Consider the following 22835-nt stretch of genomic DNA (forward strand, 5'->3'; position numbering starts at 1 on the left):
TTTTATTTGCTTTTATTGATAGTATCATATACAGAGGTATACCTATCTATTTATAGGAGGAGAACTGAGTAGTTCACACTGGATGATAATTATTAACTGCCCAGCAACAACTGACAAAATTTTACTAAAAACTCTTATTTGGATGCTTTTTGAATAAATAAAAGATTTTCACTATTAAGCAATTCTGGTTAAAGAAACATATTGAAAGTAATTGCTTTAATGTTGCTGCAATTTGTCGTTGTGCACATACTATATGATCTAAATGTCAAAGAAAAAGTTTAATAAAAATAAAATGCACTGTAGCTTAGTGTGTGCTTGAGAAGGGCAACATGTAGATTCAGTGTATGAGGACATGTAGCCTCCTCCTGTCTTGGACGCTTCTAACATCAACATACCACAACTGGATATCAATAGACACGACACTCAATACTGTTATCTTATCTACCATAATTTATGGAAGACAATGTTTCGCATTGACCAGGCATCGCTATCACATGCAGTTGACAGAGCTGCAGCTCCCTAGATACACATTAAATGAGCTTCATGTCATTCTGACTTACAGTAACAGATTGGGAGTGGAGTACTTATGGACAAAAGACAACACAGACGGAATTTCCTATGAATAATAATTATAGTACAAAATAAAGCTCTCAATCAAAGCATGAAGTAATCCTTCAGTTCTCAAAAATTAAATATATAATAAAAATAATGCACATCAACTTTGCAGTCTTGGGACTCCATGCTGTGGCAATGGCATCTCAAAACACAGGCTGCTTGGCAGTGGAAATATGCAGACTGTAACAATGGTACACAAGACAGTGGACTAATGAATCACATCAATGCTTATTTGAGAATACAGTATAATACATGTCACAATGTATTATTAATTCTTCTGTCACCACAACTCCTTACACTCAAATTTTGCCAAGTGGCTGTCTTAGGTACTAGATTTCATACACTGGTAATGTGCATTTATGAAGCAATAAAGGAAGCAAAATGAATGATGCTTAATATTATGATAAGACACGAATAGACGGCTTAAATTTATTATATATATATATATATATATATATATATATATATATATATATATATATATATATATATATATATATATATATATATATATATATATATATATATATATAAATTTCATAGTTCTAGAACTATACTCCTCTTAAAAATGTCTGAAAATATTATTCTGAGTGACATTTTAATGTATTGCTTGATGATGCAACAACATCCAAAGCACAGTGGTGGTGGGAGTGATGGTGACAGAGGAGTCAAGAGTAAGAAAGTGTCAAGTCCTGCCTCAAGATATCACTTGAATTTCTCTGAATAATCTTAAGATAAATAGTTATTGCAGAAAATTCAATAACATGCCTTTGTTACCTGCACACAAACACTGTACTAATTTGCATGAATTGTTTTTTTTTTTCCAAAAAGGATATTTCTGTACAACTTATGTTGTAAATATTTAAGTATAGTCTGATATGTTTGCTCATGTATGGTAACAACCATTCACTTTACTTTTGGACTTTTAATTTGTCTACTTAATGAGGAAGGAGGATTTGTCATGTTACTTATAATATTAACTACAAATTCAAGTAATGCATAATGTTAACTGTTGGAGGCAGATGAAGTTAACACGTGCCAATGTTTTGCAACGTGTGCCTGCAATGATTTCTGAATACATTACATATTGCATTTATCAATCAGCCATGAACCGTGTAACTTATCCTTTCTTCCAACATAGGCTTTCCTTCTTACCACTAAAGTCCAAAGTATAAGAGGCAATGCTCTTATTTAACACTATCTAGACAGCAACAACTTTGATCACTGCTGCTTTACACATTTCCTAAGAGCAGTAAAATATGGCATTTTCTGGAGTTGTGTATATATATTTATGTCAACACCAAGTATTACTTTACAGAGCACTAGAATACAGTAGTTATCTTTATTACTTTTAAGTCCACATAAAATCTTATGATCTACAGCAGCACACTTCTAAGGTTATCAAGGTAGCTACCACTGTGCAAGGAGGGAATGTTACTCTTCCAACCAAGAGAATAATACTGAACTTTCTTCATCCATCTACAAGTAAAATTCACATTCATAAACTTAATAAGAATAGCTCTGAACTTATTCTGAATTCTAACTTCCATCATTAAAAGGTTGTATACATTTTGTGCAAATAAAACCTGTAGTCTAGAAAAAAATCTATTTATAGTAGGTTATACAGGTTGGAAAATCAGTCAGGCATACTGATTTGAGTGAGTATGCATCTAGATTCTGTTACTGTACAGTTATGGATATATACACCAGGGAAAGAATATGCCTTAGGATCATGTTGCTCCTTACTCTTCCTTGCATGACAAACCTAGCACATTCATTCCTGTTGGCTTGGACGCTCGATCAATTGAGTGTGTTCATAAAATATAGGTTGTGGTTTTTGTTGCCATCCTACACAAAATATAGGTTGTGGTTTTTGTCGCCATCCTACACTGATTTCATGACAGTTACAATGAGAGACGTCTGCTATCAAAATACACTGAACAGGTAACGAGAAAATCCTTCATGTATTCCCTGGTTAATTCACCTGAGTGAAGACCAGAATGTTGAAACATGAACTAATTTGTGTTTTCTCTTGCAGGATAACGACGACTTGCAAGAAAAGAAATAAATTCGAGGCTGTAGCATGATTAACACCGGGAAGCATCATGGCAATTACCCTTTCTGTGTGATCTGGACAACTCCTCCCGTCACAGGCAGCGTGGAGGTGTTCATGAGGTAAGCGTCCACCTCTCTTGCTGCCTGCCGTCCTTCATTGATAGCCCACACCACCAGGGACTGACCTCTCCGGCAATCTGAAGCAAGCAGACAATTAGTTGTTACTGAACAGGAGAGAGAGAGAGAGAGAGAGAGAGAGAGAGAGAGAGAGAGAGAGAGACTTACCTCCAGCCGCAAAGACTTTATCAACGCTGGTGGAGTATTTGCCATTAGGAGTGCGGATGTTGGAGCGCGGGTCCTGCTCCAATTCTAGTTCAGAGATAATGTACTTCTCAGGTCCCAGGAAGCCCATGGCCAGTAGCACCAAATCAGCCTTGTAAACCTATATATAAAGTAAAAAGGGACTTCAAAATCTATTTTGATCTTAAAACCAAAAGAATCAAATAAAGATGGCTAGAAAAAGTGAATGTTTTGAAGACACTACTGATGTATTTGATTATGATGGATACGCACTTAAAAAATCTCAATCTGTGAAATCAAATAATAAAATTGATGTTGAGTTTAGAAATAAAGGATTTCTTCCACTCGATAGCACTATCAATAGCAACTACTATTAACTTAATCCCCTAAAGGCAGGTTCACACGTGTCAATATGCGACTTAATCCCCTAAAGGCGGGTTAACACGTGTCAATATGCGACTCAAGTCGCTAGAAGTATCAACAGAGCCCTTCTAGTTGGAGCATGTTCACACACAGCCAAAACAATAGTTGCATTTCTTTTGGCATACTGGAAGCTTCAGTGGAAAAAAAAATGCCTCTGGATACATCCCTGACTAAGTAAAAGAGAAGAAAGGAGTGTCTACCACACTCTTCTACCTGAGCTGAGCTTTCACCCACAGTGGATGATTATCCATAAAGTCATATTCATTTTCAATCTGGTAACATAAAGATGTAAAAAGAAAGGGGTATTGTTACATATGTTGTATTGGATGAAACAGCAATAAAGCCAACATTTAAAAAACTGAATTTTTTGTCAGATCATCTATATATAGATGATTGTTCTTATTTTACTGCACTAAGTTGTGGCGTGGCCTATACATAAACAATTTCTTACAAGTAATAAAATTCATAAAATAAATCATTATTTGGTATCTCAAATACCCAAACACTGGTCAACATGGCCACCACTTGTACTTTGTTGATGGTGGATGTGCTATGCACTTAAGCTAATACTTGAAATTTTTGCATTTTTTACTTATTTTTTATTATTATTAGCCATCATGTCAAAGAGAAAGAACTGTACCACATGCCAACAATGTTGTCTAAAAATGAATAGGTATGTAAAAAAACAAGTAAATTACATCCAGGACACAAGTCCTGAATTTGAGTAACTAAAACATTCATACAAATATATTGACATATATTATCACCAATCAAACACAACACCACTTTACGTAAAATATAGATTTAATTGTTTGTTCAGTTTTGCAGCAAAGTCTGATATAATGTGGAGTACCCAATTGCTGGGAAACTATATATAGACGTATGGATGAAAGTCAGTAGAATCTATATTTACACAAATTTTTATTTGGTAGTGCAGCAGCACGGCAGATGAGTGAACTACCAAATAAAAATTTGTGTAAATATAGATTCTACTATATATGATGAGTTTATGCCTGGTAAGGTTCTGTTCTACAACCAACTAATAACTTAAAAGGTTATAGAGTAAATTAGCCTAAATTTCTTATAAAATTTTTTTTTAATCTTAAAAAGATATGATAAAAAATTTTAATCTTAAAAAGATAATGCACAATTGTAATAAAATTAAATCATCACAAGTATTCAATCCTCTGCACAATTGTAATCAAATTAAATCATCACAAGTATTCAATCCTCACCTCCCAGCAACACCCTGCATAGAGGGAAAAAGTTCTTAAGAGAGGCAACTATCTCATTGAATGTCGATTTCCGTACGCTTCTTTTGCTGTATAATTCATTTCTGGGCGTCCATATGTGCTCTTTTCCCCTCACCAACTCCAACATCTTCTCTACATCTGGACACCACATTTTCAAACCTTTCTCCATGATGTCACAATGTAAACAAAGTCACAAATTGACAGAACAAGACTAACATGTCAATCTTGTTTTGTGAGTGGTTTCTCCAGTCACTAGACACCAATATTCAGTTTGAAACTCTACTAACTGACAATTTCAGTCACATATTGACATGTGATCCTACCTTTACACATGAAGAGTAACATGACTGGGGCATAATGTGTGAGGAAGGTAAAGTCATGAACATGTAGTTGATGAGTTAGTAATGTCATTCAGTCTAGTATCTAAAATTGTACAATAAGGATGACCTGTTTCTTTCTACACTGTATTTAACTTCTCAGTCATTTCTGACAAGAAGTTGATAGTAATCTCATCAATCTTGAGACTTCCTGTCTAATAAACAGTCATCACAATTTGGATGAATGAACTAAATCACCATGTGAAACACTCACCTTCTCTGAGCCTTCAACTTCATTCATTTTCCAGCGACCATTTTCATCCTTAGTCCATTCCACCTGAATGGTGCGCACACCTGCGACTTTCCCTGACCCGTCATCCAGGAACTCCTGCAGGAAGGTTGTCATCTATTATCACTCATTGCATTTTCTATCCTCACATTACTTACATGTACAAAAAAAAACAGTAATATATACGTATCATACAAGTGCAACAGATTATGAATGATCTGTATTAGTTTCATTTGCCAATTTTGCATAGTAAATTGATTTTACTTGTTTGTAGTGTTATAAAATTAGTAAAACAAATCAATTACAAAAACTTTAACCACTAAATAAATGTAAATTTGGATAAAGAAACCATAATCATGGCTGTGTGATATCACATGAACATTCATTCATTTAGGTACATGTGCCTTTTCTTATAGGCAATCAGTAGTATACAGTACCTTAGTGAGTGTGCTGTATGCTCTTGGGTCTTTGCCAAACTTGACTTTCACTTCTTCATGTCCATAATCCACCTTGAACACTCTGGGGTAAGTGGGCCATGGGTTGTCATTGCTTCGGGAAGGTGGTGGCTGAGGCAGGATCTCAAATGTGGTGATCGATTTTGCTCCCTGAAACGAAAGACACTCAGTTGCCATCTTTTCATATGAAGAGTTTGCACTTCCAATACTTCATAGGTATATGAAGGTCAGTAATTATATATAGGTAAGCTAAGGGAGTTAAGTCTTGATGGAATAAGCAAATCAAGATACAGAGAGCAATGGTGATGTTAGGTTGCTGTCTACAGATGAATTTGTTTCCTGGTAACACTAATCAAGGAAGTTGCCAAAGCTGCACTGTACTAAGCAGGATTAAGAAATTCAAGTGTTGTTTAGAAAGCCTTATCTGCTTTATCATCATCCCTTAGGGCTCATGAATACATTTCATCTATAGTGTTTAATTTAGACAGTGATCAATAATTGACTTACCTGTCTCAAGGATGTTCCAATACAATCACAACCAGTATCACCACCACCAATAACAATAACATCTTTGTCTTTTGCACTGAGAGGAGTAACATCAATCTTGTTCCCCATTTGTTTCTTCTGCCAGGTCTCCAAGAAAGCCATAGCAAAGTGGATGCCTTCCAGCTGCCTGTTGGTGATAGGCAGGTCTCTGGGCCAGGTGGCACCCATGCACAATAGTACAGCATCATGCTCATCCTGAAGCTCCTGGAAGTCAGAGGCAAGTATATACAATTTTAGATCATTATCATCTTTAACATTTCTATTTCCAATCTAAAACTTCATTAGATCATAAGAAGTCAAAGAAAAGTATAATAATCAAAGTTTGGATAACCATGGAACCCAGGGTGGGAAGGTAGAGGTGTCCTTTGGTTAACTGAGCTCTGACTTCTCCATAACACTTTAAACATCATTTAGGCTTCAATATACCTTCTAAAAATACATAACATTTAAATCCTAACATCACATGGAATGAGTGCATAATATTTCATTAGTCCCCTATACTATTTAAAACAGACAATGTGGTGAAAGAAGGGACATGGAGAATAGTGAGAAAAAATTAGGGGATGAAACTTGCAAGACGTAAGAGATGAGATTTGTAGGTTACCCATGCTTTTTAATTAAAAATACAAGAAATACATTTCCACTTACCTTGGCAGAGATATCTTTCCCAACATTGACTCCGGTTTTGAATGTGATGCCTTCCTCTGTCAGCAGGTTCACTCGCCTCTGTACCACTTCCTTGCTCAGCTTCATGGTGGGGATGCCGTACTGCAGCAGCCCTCCCACGCGGTCATTACGTTCAAACACAGTCACCAAATGGCCAGCCTGTCAACAGACATTAGAGATTTAACCTTCATCATTACATTTCCACTCCTGATATGAGAGCAGTGTCTATTCTTTGAGAAACTGATAAATTAATTTGACAAGGCAGTTTTAAGAACTTCAACTCTTGATTGCATGGCTTTTGAACTGATCTCAAGACCACAAGGTTCTAACTGTGATGTATACTGAACTTATTTGAGTGATATTACTCATAGATAATTTACTTGTTTGTCTTCTGTACCACCAAGTCCTGGGATCTTTATTTCTGTAGTCAATATGCAACATTGTTGTTTCATGTGGCCAAGGAATTCTGTTTAAAATTCAGTGAGGTCTTTACTGAACTTCAAAATGTGCAATTCATCATCAGTGAAATTCAATCATGAGACTTTTCTATAGGCAGTTAGGAAAACCAGTCACTTCAATGATAACAGCACTCACTGAAAGGAAAGCCACAGAACAGCATCCCAGTATGCATGATGTAGCTGCCTGGTAACTGATTGATGAGTTGCTTAGAAATTGTTTAGGATACAATCTTTATACTACTTGCTAACTTTTTTTCAGGAAATTGTAGCCACATCAACTTACTTTATTTAGCTGGTGAGCTGCAGCCAAACCAGCTGGTCCAGAGCCAACAACAGCTACCTTCTTGCCTGTCCTCACTAGTGGGGGCTCTGGCTTTATCCAGCCCTGCTCAAAAGCATGGTCAATGATGGAGCACTCAATGTTCTTGATCGTGACAGGAAGTTCATTGATTCCCAAGACACAGGCACCTTCACAAGGAGCAGGGCACACTCTGCCAGTAAACTCTGAAGAACAAAGTAATTCCACGTTATAACTCATAAATCCAACATCAATATACCTATATTCTAACTTTAGTAAACCTAGCTCTAGCAAACTTAAACTATTTACAAGTTGATAACTTTTAATAAGTAGGTATTTTCATTAATTAATAATTATGAAGTAACTGTGTATCACTTTAGGGTGCTGGTGACATCTGCTACAATCTACATATCTATTGGTTTATTAAATGACACTAGTTAAATAAAGATAAAAGATAAACTCACATTAGTTAAATAAAGATACAAGATAAACTCAAATATGAAAGAATTATGTTAAATAAACAGCAACATAAGCTTACCAGGGAAGTTATTTGTTTGGAGCAGTTGGTTGAGAGCTTCTTTCCAGTTGTTGTTAAACACAAGGTCATTCCATTTAGGGATGATGTTCCCCAGTGGGCAGCCGTGGGAGGACTGGCAGAAGGGCACGCCACACTCCATGCACCGGGCAGCCTGTGTTCGCAACCCTCGCCTCACTCCCTCAAAGTTGTAAATCTCATTCCAGTCCTTTTGCCTTTCAGCAGCAGGTCGGTACATTGAGGTCTCACGCTTGTACTTAACGAAGCCTCTGAAAAATTATAATTACTTTCATTAGTTTTCTATCTAACAAAATTAATATCTATAACCCTATTAAGACATTGTTGGTTTCATGGATTCAATATAGATAACCTTTTCTAATGATATTCTTGCCATTTAACAAGACAGGCACAAAATCTAAACAAAATTAAAAATAATTGAGGACTGAAGAAGAAACTTCATGACAAACAAGAAATGAACTGAAGGAGGAGTCCTTAAAATCCAAAAGCCCAACACAAGCATACCTAGTCTTGTCAAGGACTTTTTCCAGGCGTTTCTTCTCCATGGCAGCATCAGTGACCGTCTCTTCAATATCCTGCACAGGAGATGTTGGCTTCTCAACCTTGGGAGGCTCAGGTACAGGCTGTGCTGCAGCCTCCTTCTCGGCCAGTTGCTTCAAGGCTCGCTGGTACTCATATGGGAACACCTGAGCACATGAAAAGTTTATATTACCAGTTCTCTTCAAATACTAGTTTCATATTTTTGTAGTACATGCTATTTAATGCAATTATAAGTAAATATTGGCAATGACATTCATAAAACAATTTTTATTTTCAAAAAACTTATGACTTTAAAACTTAATGTTTGTATGCAAATGCTGAAAGGACTGCAGCTTGTACGTATTTTGTATTGAAAGTTCAAGAAAATATGGAACATGCCACATGTTATGTGGAGTAGCAATACCTTATGGTCTCAAACTTGTATGTAACTGAAAAGTGAAACTGCTAATTTTAAACCTAATGAAGTATGTTATTACATCACAGTTACCTTTACAAACTTGGAGGCCTGTGCTGGCCAGTCTGTGAGCAGGTCAGCAGCCACAAGGGACCCTGTCTTGTCATGGAATTGATGAAGCAAATCCTCCACAAAAGTGAGATCTTCAGACATTTCCAGAGGCAGCAGTTCTACCATCTGCGGGTTACATTTCCTGAAACATACACAAAAGGTACTTAATTCAAAAACTTACTTTACAATGCATTGCTTTTTTAAAATTTACAGCTCTTACAGTAAATCAAAGGATTTCTTACAATGAGGACAAGATTAATTTAAATATCAGAAACTGAAATGGCTAAAAAATAAACAAAAGTGAGGAGAAATTTCATGGGGATGTGGATTACTAATGGATCTTGTCTTATGGATCAGTGGACGAAGGTAATGATTCAGTGTGGGCGTTGAGAATCTTAGAAAGCATAGGAAATGATAACGCAGATGTACCTACATAACTGAAGAACCATCCTTGGTTTGGAAGGTTCATCAATACTATAAAACTGAAAGTGAACCACACTCATCAGTAAAACTGCTATGAAGCATGCATGGCCACCACACTGATCAAATGATAAGATCTCCATGGATGATTTTATAATCTTTGACCTGTAAGGGGACTGGCAATTAAGTGAGCTTTTTTAATTATTTATTAATTTTTAAATCTATTGTAAATCCATCTATCAATAAAATACAAGAAGTCCTTACTTAGAGAAGTCATTCTTAGTGTCCAGCACATAGGCAATGCCACCAGACATTCCTGCTGCAAAGTTTCGTCCTGTTGGGCCCAAGATTACTACTCGTCCACCAGTCATGTACTCACACCCATGGTCTCCCACTCCCTGAAAAACATAACCAAAATTGTAAAGTAAATGGTCATTCAGGTTTGAATTATTTTCACACAATCATTAAACATTGCTTTTTATTATACCATCTATGTTTGTAGTATTCTACTTTTAACTTAATTTTTCAATGGAAATAACATAACTGAGCTTAGAAGCATAATATTTTTAACTCCTGCCTGAATTGTTTTAAACTTGTTCCTAATTTCTTAATGGTTACACTGTTGTCTACTAACAGTGTGACTGAATCTTAAAAAAATGTGGATCATATCGTATCATCAAAATATAGAATTTTTTCATTCTTTGAAACAAAATCTGTAGTTACAGGATTGAAACCTGTAGGTTTATAATTTGTATAATGATTTAAGGTGACATCAGTAACAGCAGAACTACAACGTGCTTGCTTTACTACATCAGCACATCCCAAGGCAGCTTACCTCAACCACAGCAATGGCTCCAGAGTTACGAACACAGAATCTCTCTGCTGCCACTCCTCTGAAGAAAGCTTTGCCTGCAGTGGCTCCATACAGACACACATTGCCTACAATAACATTATCTTCAGTCTTGTAATCTTCAGATATGCTCTTCTGTGGGTAGATCACAACCTCACCTCCAGACAATCCCTGAAAATTACATAAAGCATGTTTTGATGCTTGCTTTACAAGAGAAAAATCCCAAAAACAATAATCAATATTCGGATAATAATGCCAGAAGAGTTTCACTAGCACTGTATGTCATCTGATCAATATTTTTATTCTTTATTCACACGAGTTTCTTCATGCCTTATGAAAACATTCCCATTATATGAATAACATAATCCCACTTTCACCATTAGATAGCTGTCACATCAACAATCAAGGATTTCTTTATCATATTAGCTCATAATCCAAACTACCTCCATTTGTATATGCAATAATCTAAAATTTGCAATAGTAATGGTCTCCTCACCTTGCCCACATAGTCATTGGAGTCTCCCTCAAGAGTAACAGTAACACCCTTAGCCAGGAAAGCACAGAAGCTCTGGCCAGCTGAGCCTGTAAGGTTGATCTGGATGCTGTTGTCAGGAAGACCCTCCTCTCCATACTTTCTGTGAGAGGAATAGCTATGTGTGTGTGTGTGTGTATATATATATATATATATATATATATATATATATATATATATATATATATATATATATATATATATATATATATATATATATATAACACCCTCGATTGACCTACGATTTCACTTGGACAGGCGTTTTCAACCTCGCTCGACTCCGCGCCAGAACCAAGACCACCTTGTGTGCAGTACGAGAATTACAGTATGCTGACGACAACGCCACCCCAGGTCAGTCAGCAGAGGACCTGCAGTTGCTAGCAGACGCATACAACTCTGCCTATGAACGTTTTGGGATGCAGGTCAACACGGACAAGACCAAGACCCTCGTCCAACATCCACCCGGACTGATGCTCCCAAACTTCAACACCATAGTCAACAACCAACCACTGGAAGAGGTAGATCAGTTTTCCTACCTAGGGAGCATCTTATCATCTGTTCCCACATGTAAGAAGGACGTGGAGAACAGGATCAGGGCAGCCCACTCCGCCTTTGGTCGGCTCAACTGCCGCGTATTCAACAACCACGCGCTGACGATGGCCACCAAAATAATGGTGTTCTGGGCAGTAGTCCTCTCCACGCTCCTGTATGCCTGCGAGACGTGGACGCTATATAGGAACGATATAAAAAATCTGGAGCGCTTCCAGCAAACGAAACTACGACAGATTTTGAAAATCCCCTGGGAGAGCCACACCACCAATATTGAAGTTTTAGAAAGAGCCTCAGTGACCAGCATTGAGGCCACCATCATCCGCCACCGCCTCCGCTGGGTAGGGCACGTCCACAGGATGGATGACTCAAGGCTCCCCAAGAAATTATTGTATGGAGAACTGGCCCAAGGAACCAGGGCACGATGAGCACCCAAAATGCGCTACAAAGACCAGCTGAAGCGCACCCTGGCAGTAACTGACATCGACCAGTCCTCGTGGGAAGAAACGGCCAGGGACAGGAAGGTGTGGAGTAGTGCAGTACACCATGGCACTGTGGACTTCGAGGAGAAGAGGAGAGAGAATGAAGAAGCAGGGAGAAGAAGAAGAGAGCGACGAGAACAACCCCGTCCTCCCCTACCCTCCCTTGTGAACACTGTCCACGATTATTCCACCACAGACTCGGACTTAACAGTCACATCAAACACAAACATCCACCCCAAAGATAGGAGACGTTCGACTAACGACAGGACCCAGTACTCGGACACGGTGGGAGCCGACGACATATATATATATATATATATATATATATATATATATATATATATATATATATATATATATATATATATATATATATATATATATATATATATATATATATATATATATATATATATATATATATATATATATATATATATATATATATATATATATATATATATATATATATATATATATATATATATATATATATATTACATGAATTAGTTAATAGATTGTAGTGGTGAGACTAAAACTAGTGAAGACATATATATCACTGTATAGATAGTTTCTTTTTTCAGAAGTACCAGAGATGGGTGGTTGTAGTTATCCATAATTGAATTTAGCTATTTGTCTTGTGTGGAAGAAGCAAAGCTTACTTCCATCACAAAGGTGTATAACAAGTACAGCAACAACTATGCCAGCATGTGTAGTGTTTTCATACAAACAAGTTAAGGGACTTAAAATATTGGTGGTGTGATCATGTAAAATCCTACACTGTCCAATTCAAAATGATTGCCATCCTCTTGCTTTCATTTCCTAACACTAAATTCAGTGCAAAGGATATAAATTACAATATAGAACAAGGGCTTACAATGCATTGAGAAATTATAAGCCTTTTTATAACCTGATAGCAAAGAAGCCGAAAGATGACTGTACTTACAGAGCAATGTGGTAGGAAAGAGTGGATGTAAATGCTCGGACCTCATTGTGGATTGTGGTGTTGATGGTGACATTGTCAGCAGTACCATTCAACACTGCCTCTGCCTCCTTCAAGATCTGCTGGTCCAAGTGAGTTTCAAGTCCAAAGTCCTGAAATACAATAATGAGATAAATCAATTTCCATCATGTAGGGTTAGTAAACACTGCCAACTACAAAATGCTCTGAGAATCTTGAGAAAGATTGATGGGAATACAGGAAATATAATAACAAAGCAACTTGTTATTTGACTTGTATAAATCACAGCTACTCCTTCTAAATATCCCTTGCTTTCAACAACCATATGAATATGCTGTATAATTTCAATAATCTTCTTATATTGGCTTACTTGTTTTACTGAACCCCCAACAATGTTTGTTCCAGGTCTAATTTCAAGTGCACTTTTCAGTATTTGAGACATGTCCAGGAGTTTGGCCTTATCTGTGCAAGATTCACGGACACGAAGCAAGTCAGCGCGACCCACGAGATCCTGGAACTTGCGAAGACCCAGGGACGCCATGTACTCACGAACCTGCAGACAGTCACCATGACAGTATTGTTATTTAAGATAATTACTAGTTTGAAAAAATTATTTTTATCTGTTTACACAGACAGGCTTTGTAATCAGCTGGCAATTCATTAAGTAATATATATCTTGTGAATTCCTTTGCTTTCTATGTACTTCCTGACTATGTATCTTGTGTTTTAGTTAGTTTACTCAGAAATGGTGATGTACCACTTCAAAATTACTTATAATCTCATTAACACAAAAGCATATTCAGTCATTTTCATCCTTTCTCTTTCTAAGGCATATTCAATGCAAATGTTTTTTCCATTTTTCAAATCTTATTGTGTAAATGTAAATTTAAGACTGAATTTGAAAGGTGAAAGTTCTGGAAATAATTTATTACCTGCCAATGTAAGAATGAAACCATGAAACCAATCTTCTATCAATTCTATAACTCACCTCCTCAGCCAGCATGAACAGATAGTTAACAACATGTTCTGGTTTGCCCTCAAACTTCTTCCTCAGCACTGGATCTTGAGTAGCAATGCCAACAGGACATGTGTTGAGGTGACACTTGCGCATCATGGTGCAGCCCATCACAATGAGAGGAGCAGTGCTAAAGCCAAACTCATCAGCCCCAAGCATTGCTGCTACTACAACATCAAAACCTGATGAAGAACAGTGCATTCTTAACAAAACGATTGATTTCATTGAAGTTGATAAACAAGGATAAAAGTGAAAATATATCTTGCACCTAGACTGTTCACACAAATTCTCACCTGACACCATAATTGAATGTATACTAATATCTATATCTTAAAGGGGTTTCAAATAGAATGGAGAAATTATCCTAGACACACGGTTAACCAAGTTGGTATAACTAAGTTGGTATATGAGTTGAAAAGTGTGACAGACACTAAGCCATGCATCACGTTATTTATCTATCCAAATACTAGAGACTAAAGTATGAGTCAAGTTATTCATCAGCAATCCCACACAAAACACCACTCATTCCTATATTCATTATTCACAAATAGCTCTGTCACCTCCTGATAGAAAGGGATATATTATGGTTTCCTAAGTTATATAAAAAAAAAACTCAAACTCACCACAGCGAATTTGCCCATCAGCTTGCAGGACAACCCTTGACCTTAAGTTGTTGAGGACAAGTGTCTGGTGAGTTTCAGAAATACCTAACTCCCATGGCAGACCAGCACTCTTGATGCCAGTCCAGCTGCTGGCTCCAGTGCCTCCATCATGCCCAGAGATTGTGATGTGCTCAGCCTTGCCCTAAAAGCATATAGTACACAATTATGTATACAGCTTATGCATGAAGTGCATCTGGGAAACTATCATTGTAACAATAGCCATCCCCATCAAAGTAGCTTCCATGTCACATGACACCAGCAAATTAGAGGATCCAACATCAAGAAAATTCCTTATTCAGGAAAATGATGAAACTGGTGTAATGTAGTATTTTAAAATATACTAATACATGCATCATGATGTAGGAACTTAATAAATGCAAAGATGGGATTCCACTGGTAGTTATGAGAAGAAAGACAATAAACATGATAAATGAATAGATATCATGTAGCATTATAAGTACCAAAATCAAAATAAGAAAGTGATGTAGAGAAAAGAAGTGAAAATAGACATTATGAAATGCTAACAGAAGACACAAGGCAAGAACTGTACCTTTGCCACTCCTGATGCCACAACACCAACGCCAACTTCTGAGACAAGCTTGACGGAGATGCGGGCCCTGGGGTTTGAACACTTGAGGTCATAAATGAGTTCAGCCAAGTCTTCAATACTGTAGATGTCATGGTGAGGTGGCGGGGAAATGAGACCCACTCCAGCAACTGAATGTCGAGTTTTGGCGATATCTTCTGTCACCTAGCAAAATAAAAAGCTTATAAATTCCATTATAAATAATCCTCAAAATGAGAAAATATTCAGGCCATGTCTTTTACAAAAATATACATACATGTAAAAAAAATTCAAATAAAACTCACTTTATAACCTGGCAGTTCTCCACCTTCCCCAGGTTTGGCTCCTTGTGCCATCTTGATCTGCAGGTCATCAGAGTTAGCCAAATATGAGGCAGTTACACCAAAGCGTCCTGAAGGCAACCTGCTTGATTGCAGAACGTTTGTTGAACTCCGGATCTTGATTCATGTATCTGTCAGCATTCTCTCCTGAATATTGGAAAAAAAGCTTTATTAACTTAATTACATAATTACAACAGAATACTGTTAAAAGAATCCTACGTGGAATTATTGGGATAACGAAGTTAACACATAATCATCTTTTAAAGTAATCACATTTTCAATAACCACACACCACTACATGTACTGTATATAAAAATAACAAATTCCATAACTTCTAAACCATACTATAGAATCTGAAACTCTTTGCCTGCCAGACACAACACTTGCCTCCTTCTCCAGTGTTGGACTTTGCTCCCACACGGTTCATGGCGATGGCCAGGGTGGTGTGAGCCTCAATGGAGATAGACCCAAAGCTCATGGCTCCAGTAGCAAATCTCTTCACAATTTCCGAGGCAGGCTCCACCTGTCAGAATAATAAAAATCATGTGCACCATGAAGAAATACCTTTCTAATCATGTATACAAACAACAATACGTAAATGTAAATTTGAAAATCATATACTTAACATATTGGAGAAACAAAATAGTCTACCAATATGTATACATTTCAATAAATTTACATTATACAGTAGTTTGAAGCTCACCTCTGATATATCAATAGGACTGTCTCCCTTGACAAGTTCCAGCTGTCCACGCAGTGTGCAAGCCTGAACACTCTGAATTGTTGTTTCTTTGAATTTGTCATACTGGGACTTATTGTTGGTTTTTGCAGAATCCTGAAAAGATAAGAAGAATCACAAGCTATAGTATGTACTTTCCATTAACACAAAGTAGTTGCATTACTTTTTTACCAAGCACATATGCATTATAGTTACAATTATTCATTAAAAAAACACATTGTGTAACAAGTGTCACACATCTTTTCTTAACTAGGTATTATTGTGCAAAATTGATGTACAGTTCTACACAAAAAAGACATACCTGGAGATTTGCAATTGATGAAGGGTCATTCATGTGCTTCTCTCCACCACTCCTCCAGTGGTAAAATCCAGGGTTTCTCAGGACCAAAGTGTCACATTCACGGTCACTGTAACTCAGGGCGTGTCGGTCCACCATCTCTCTGCTCACCGTCTCAAATGTCACACCACCAATCCGTGATGCAGTGCCCTAAAATGAACGGTTATCAATAAATAAGGAAACTGTTTAAAGCAAAACTAACTACATATTATTGAAGAACACATCATGGTCATGGTTCTTGGTAAGGTTTGCACACACTCTTCAAAGTCACTAACCTTAAAGCACTTGTCAATAATTTCTGAGGAAATGCCAACGGCCTCAAAGATCTGGGCACCCTTGTAGGACTGGAGGGTGGAAATGCCCATCTTTGCCATCACTTTGGACAATCCACGTTCCATTGCATCAACGTAATTCTATGGAAGGAAATGCACAATGATTTCCACTGAGATCAACACTTTTGAACTACATAGAACAGATATCACTGTTTAAGACATTATATATTGAGTATAGAACTATAAACCTCAATTTAGAGGATTTTGGTATCATATCAAATGATTCTAGCGGCACTACACAATTGTTAAATACTCTTTCAGTGAGACAGATGGCGCTCTAAGGCATACAATAAAAAGCATGGAAGTAAAACTGGCTCATTCTGCATCATAGAATAATGGTGTGCTTATACCTGTGCACATTTTGTGGCCTTACTGCATGAACAGGCAAGGAGAGACATATAATGAGGCACATTTTAAGTCTGTGTGCACAAGCCAACATACACAGAAACATGAAAGCGCATCTGTCTTCCAATCCATGACTTGTGAAACAGTGACTGTCAAGTATGGTTCAACACAAAACCATCTTTTCTATTACTGTGCTGCCAATAAGGTGAATTAGTCTAATTAGAGATTATTGCTCACATGGTTTGTAAGGAACTAATTCTATTAACTTAACAGACAGTGAAACTAAAATATCTAACGGTCAACATATCCAGCTTGCAATGAAATACCAAATTTGAACCCTAGGACAGATTGAGCCTTCACACTAAAAGGAATTGTGACCTTGCTTCCTGGCAGATGAGGAAGACTGATAATTCTGCAATAAACTGTGTATCTGTCATACATGTATGTAAAAAGAAAGAAGATAAAGAGACCAATAAATCAGCAGAAAGAAATATAGCTGGATTGACAGAAAGAGAGAACAGAAAACATCAGCTTTGTCAATTTAGAGCAGACATCTTTACAACTAAAAGGTTAGTGTGGCAATATAAAGTGATATGGTGGTTTGGAGAGGTAGAAAAAATGACAAAAGATAAGATACTAGGAGTGAGTATATAAGAATGATATGGCAGGTAAAAGAGAAGAGACTGGAGTGAAATCTGAGGTCAAAGAGCAGCCTATATGGGAAAAAGAGAGAGAGAGAGAGAGAGAGAGAGAGAGAGAGAGAGAGAGAGAGAGAGAGAGAGAGAGAGAGAGAGAGAGAGAGAGAGAGAGAGAGAGAGAGAGAGAGAGAGAGAGAGAGAGAGAGAGAGAGAGAGATTAACAAGTAGGGATGTAAGAATGAAAAAAACAGAAGCTCATCCATTGCCATAATTCCCTTGTGATAATACTTAAGCATCCTATAAATAGCGAGAAAAAAAATTGGTTGGTTAAATATATAAAATAAGTGATAAGGGCCAAGTTCATAGAATATGAAAGCAGAATTAGCATAATGAAAGGCCTAATTGCAAAGTGATTCTCTGTAAGCTGGATGGTCAAGACAGAGAGCTAGAGGAAGCAGGATGCAATGTGTTCCAAGAAATAAAGCTACTGACTTTTCCCACGTCGATCTTCTTGAAAGGATCCTTGGGAGACGCAAACATCACACAAACAATGACATAAAAAAAAAAGCATTATCATTAGAGTAAGGGTATGAATGTATATTAATGTTAGTTCATCTTTAAACAAATATGCATTAATGACAATTCCATATTATGTAGTAGAAACTAACCTTGAAGATGTCCTTTTCATTGAGAGAGGAGCTGATGACTCCCTCTGCCAGCAAGGTGTTCATGGTCTCAAATACCAGATAGGGACAAATAGCATCAGCTCCATATCCAAGCAGGACACACATGTGATGCACTTCCCTGCAGGTTACATGATAAATGGTTAAGAAAAAAATCAGTGCACAATCTAGTGAAGTCTAGCATAAGTCACTCTAATATCAGCTTTGGAATTTCTTTAAAGGAAGGGTCATGAGATGTCTCTAACATTATTCTGTGATGAGAAATGTATTGAATGGCACCTTACCTTGCCTCTCCCGTCTCTAGGATGAGGCCGACTTTCATGCGTTGGCGTTCTTCAATCAGTGAGTGGTGAGTAGCACCCAAAGCCAGCAGTGTGCTTACTGGCAGCCTGCATAAAAACAGTATACAATTTACATGTAAAGGTTACAGCATGCACTTTACACGGAAAATGTTATCTAAGAGTTCTTCATTGTTCCTTAGTTAAACAAATACACTAGCTGATTTTTATCACTTTGAATGCAACACATAAAATGTAACCACTTTTTCTTTACCTGTCAGTGCCACCCTTCCTGTCAGACAAAACCAGCAACTGGTATCCGTCCTTGGCAGCCTTGCAGCACTCGGCAGCAATGCGGTCCAGTGCAGGAACCAGGCCATGTATTCCATCAGCCAATGGGTATGTGATGTCCACCACATAGGTCTGCCAGCCACGGTATTTGGTGGCTTTGATCACCTGTAATGAGGATAAGGTAAAAAATAGGCTGCTAAATGTCTCCAACCAACATAGTCACCATGTGCTCAAAGTAAGAAATTCTATCTTTATACATAACAATCCAAGCTTCCCTGTGAATGGTGGTTGCTGACACAAATTAGCAAGAAGATATCATGAGAATATCTCAATGAACTCACTTCAAGATCTTGTAAGGACAAGATGGGATTTTCTAAGAAGATCCGATGACACTGACTAGCACTTGGCTCCAGGATGTTGGCTTCAGGCCCTGCAAGTCAAGACAGAAATGAAAATTTTTCAGAAAAATCATTAAATATTCTTCTTACAAACTTCAACAATAACTATGAAGAAAGAAAAATTGTTAGAAAGTAAAAATAAATCATAATATATTGAACAATACACATTCCTTCAATATTTATATCATAGAGAAAAATAAAACTGCAAATTTATGAATTTGGAAATGAAGGAAATATCTGACAATAGTGTAACAAACTCCTTTTAAGTCACTTTGTAGAATCAATTTTCATTAACCACTTGGAATAAGATAAATCTGAATAAATATTAGTCAGTAAATATAATTACTGACAAAAATTCTTTATGGATTTCAACAGTAAATTTCAAAGAAATAACTTTGAGAACAGAATCTTTTAGTATTTTGAAACCTTTCGCAAAGATATTGTAGATTATTATGAAATCCTTCAAGCTTCTGTATTTTCTTACCAATTGGGCAAGCAAGTGACATCACAATTTTCTCTCTGAATGGATCAATTGGAGGATTTGTTACTTGGGCAAACAGTTGCTTGAAGTAGTCATACATGAGAGGCTGGAACTCTGACAGACAAGCCAGTGGAGCATCATTGCCCATGGAACCCAGAGCTTCTTTCCTGAAATTAAAGCATCATCTTAATACTATGAATGTTCAAAGAATGCTCACTGATGTTTCACACAAAAGAGGCAGAAGCGCAGTGAAAGTTGTAGGTTACAATTAGGTGAATAATGTTATATTATCAAATAAGACTGTTTCGCTATCTACTTTCTACGGTATGGTAGATCTCTATTGATGACCAATTATTCCATCATGCATACTTATTAGGCATATTACTGCATATTAATTCCTTATTTCTTTAACAAAATCTGCTCTGAAATTTTAAAATTCTACTAACTTGGTGGTCACCATGGGAAGCAACAGCAAGTTGAGTGTTTCCACAGTGTATCCATTCATCAGCAACCGCCGGTCTCCGCCAAACGTGCGCATCACAGCGGCACTCTCATCATCCCCATTCAGTCCATTAACGTGGCCGTTTGCCACAGGTGGCTCGCTTGTGAGACTCCCTTCATGGGCAGCATACAAGTCTTCCAAGGTTATCTGTGAGAAAGCAATAACTTTATATTTCTGTAAACACCTAACAAAACAGTAGATATGCAAGTATTATGCATTACTTAGCATATTTCAAGGACACAGTGCTGATTTTGCTTGTGGTAAAATATCTTACTGAACAGTAGAGGGCAATCAAATATACTTTACATATACAATTCCACAATTTCAAGATGTATCATTATCATTAATTTAACATGGTTATTGAAATTTAAGGTTAATTTTCAAAAACATTATTAAAATATAATTATGTAAAAAATTGCAGCAATTTTTTTACCTATTTCAGAAATGTATAATGAATATTCTAACACCTACATCAATGAATACCCAATGACTCTTACCATCTGATTCATTGAAGCAGGGGAAAACAAACAGATTACTGTAAATACACATTACATAGAAGAAAACACATTTTCTTAATTTCCAACTGAATCTTCATTAACTTGAAACATTTGGTACATAAAACTCTCTAGTATGAGCACATATAAAAAAATGTGAGGAAAATTAAATAATTACCACAAAATATCACAATTAAGTGAATAAAAGGCCAGGCCTTTTGTCCAAAGAAAAGAAGAAAAATTATTTAGCAGCATAGTTAATATTTCCTATCTGAAACACTTGCACAAATCACTAACCTGTTCTTTGATCCAGGTTGAGTGAGGTCTTGATCTGGCAATCTGGAGCTTGAGTTCTTCATCTTTACTCAGAATTTTCTCCTGTGTGTCTACCAGCAGCATACGTCCAGGCTTCAGGCGACCCTGCAAATAAGAATTTGGAAATTAAGTGGGCACATTCCACAAACCCTTGTCAATACTGAGCCAGGCACAATGTTGTATCCATTAGCAGGTGTTCTACAGCTTGTAGGCAAACATCTTCCACATGTTTGGTGTCAATATAGAAAATGTTCTATACATGCAATATTTATTAAAAAAAAGAATATACATGTAAAAAAGGAAAAAAGAAAAAAAAACTAGAGCTAAAGTTGTTTCTAAACATTGTGCCTGATTCAATGTGGTGTCTGATAAGCAAGTCAACAGCCAGATGTGCAATGTAGAAGCCAAAGCCTCTCCTCTCCAGCATCATCAGGACCTGTAAAGCTGAAAATATAAAATCAGGTAGAATTTTTTTTTGCAGATTAAATAAAGTACAGGTGCTAGGGGTTATTTGCAAAAAAATAAATCTATATGGAGATAAGCATAAGAAATTTACTTTTTATTCTAAATGGAACAGTATGGTGTGCTAAGATGTGCAGATCCTCTTGCTCTTCTTACCTGATATAACTTACCTTTTGGGTTGGCAATGGGAGACTTTGAGAAAGATCACATCAGTAACAGACTTGCTAAACTCAGCTTAATCAGGTCACAACCAACATAGTACATTATGAAATAGTGAACACTGCATGATTCTTCCCAGAGTCTGACCCATTACAGACACGGCACCTCAGCCTTCTTCACATGTCGTCATCTCAACACTAGCTGCTACGTGTCAGTGAGGTGATTATGATAATGAGAACAGAGCTGCTGTGGTCTATGAAAACACAAATGAGCATGTTCTTGATCACGTCCTGAAATGATGATGTGAATTATGATGTGACTGTTAATGAAGATTTTTGGGCAAGTGGAATCGGCAGCACACCAATTCTGCACTGCTTGACAGTCTGCTCACTGCCTAACAGCTGGCGGGCTCATGATGGCTCTGGTTACCTTCTGAAGAATATTCTCGGGCTCTGTGTCATATACGCCCACTTCTGAAGCCATCACCAGCACTCGGTCTTTGGTGACGTAATAGCGAGAAGGACGCAGACCATTCCTGTCGAAGGGAGAGTTTGAAACGAGGCTGTTAGTGTTCTGCTGTCTGCATCTTGAGGAGGTGTTCTGAACAAGATCCATCCAAAGAGCGAAGAATTTTGTGCTTAAAGACAGCTATGATTCTCTCAGCATCTTGCACACATTTGTCCAGCAGAATCCTGAGAACTTTGAAGGCTTGTTTCTTCAAAATCAGTCAT

General features: G+C 37.1%; 1 protein-coding gene across 1 annotated transcript in view; it reads right to left on the bottom strand.

Annotated features, from left to right (window-relative positions):
* The window catches only part of LOC123520672 (glutamate synthase [NADH], amyloplastic-like), a 120752-nt gene continuing 97917 nt past the window's right edge, over positions 1 to 22835 (bottom strand). The window contains 33 exon segments of the mRNA XM_045283182.1: positions 1 to 2867; positions 2956 to 3112; positions 5238 to 5351; positions 5690 to 5857; positions 6215 to 6457; positions 6902 to 7078; positions 7661 to 7881; positions 8214 to 8479; positions 8733 to 8914; positions 9256 to 9415; positions 9958 to 10091; positions 10529 to 10714; positions 11040 to 11178; positions 13053 to 13201; positions 13438 to 13620; positions 14056 to 14264; positions 14706 to 14886; positions 15295 to 15495; positions 15615 to 15725; positions 15727 to 15797; positions 16038 to 16173; positions 16354 to 16485; positions 16691 to 16876; positions 17002 to 17139; positions 18710 to 18845; positions 19009 to 19113; positions 19277 to 19458; positions 19635 to 19723; positions 20176 to 20339; positions 20619 to 20821; positions 21172 to 21174; positions 21466 to 21588; positions 22534 to 22639. Of these exon segments, the coding sequence (XP_045139117.1) occupies positions 2728 to 2867; positions 2956 to 3112; positions 5238 to 5351; positions 5690 to 5857; positions 6215 to 6457; positions 6902 to 7078; positions 7661 to 7881; positions 8214 to 8479; positions 8733 to 8914; positions 9256 to 9415; positions 9958 to 10091; positions 10529 to 10714; positions 11040 to 11178; positions 13053 to 13201; positions 13438 to 13620; positions 14056 to 14264; positions 14706 to 14886; positions 15295 to 15495; positions 15615 to 15725; positions 15727 to 15797; positions 16038 to 16173; positions 16354 to 16485; positions 16691 to 16876; positions 17002 to 17139; positions 18710 to 18845; positions 19009 to 19113; positions 19277 to 19458; positions 19635 to 19723; positions 20176 to 20339; positions 20619 to 20821; positions 21172 to 21174; positions 21466 to 21588; positions 22534 to 22639 (5095 nt within the window). The 3' untranslated portion in view covers positions 1 to 2727.

This window comes from Portunus trituberculatus, chromosome 47 (genome assembly GCF_017591435.1).
Source record: "Portunus trituberculatus isolate SZX2019 chromosome 47, ASM1759143v1, whole genome shotgun sequence".
NCBI lineage: Eukaryota > Metazoa > Arthropoda > Malacostraca > Decapoda > Portunidae > Portunus > Portunus trituberculatus.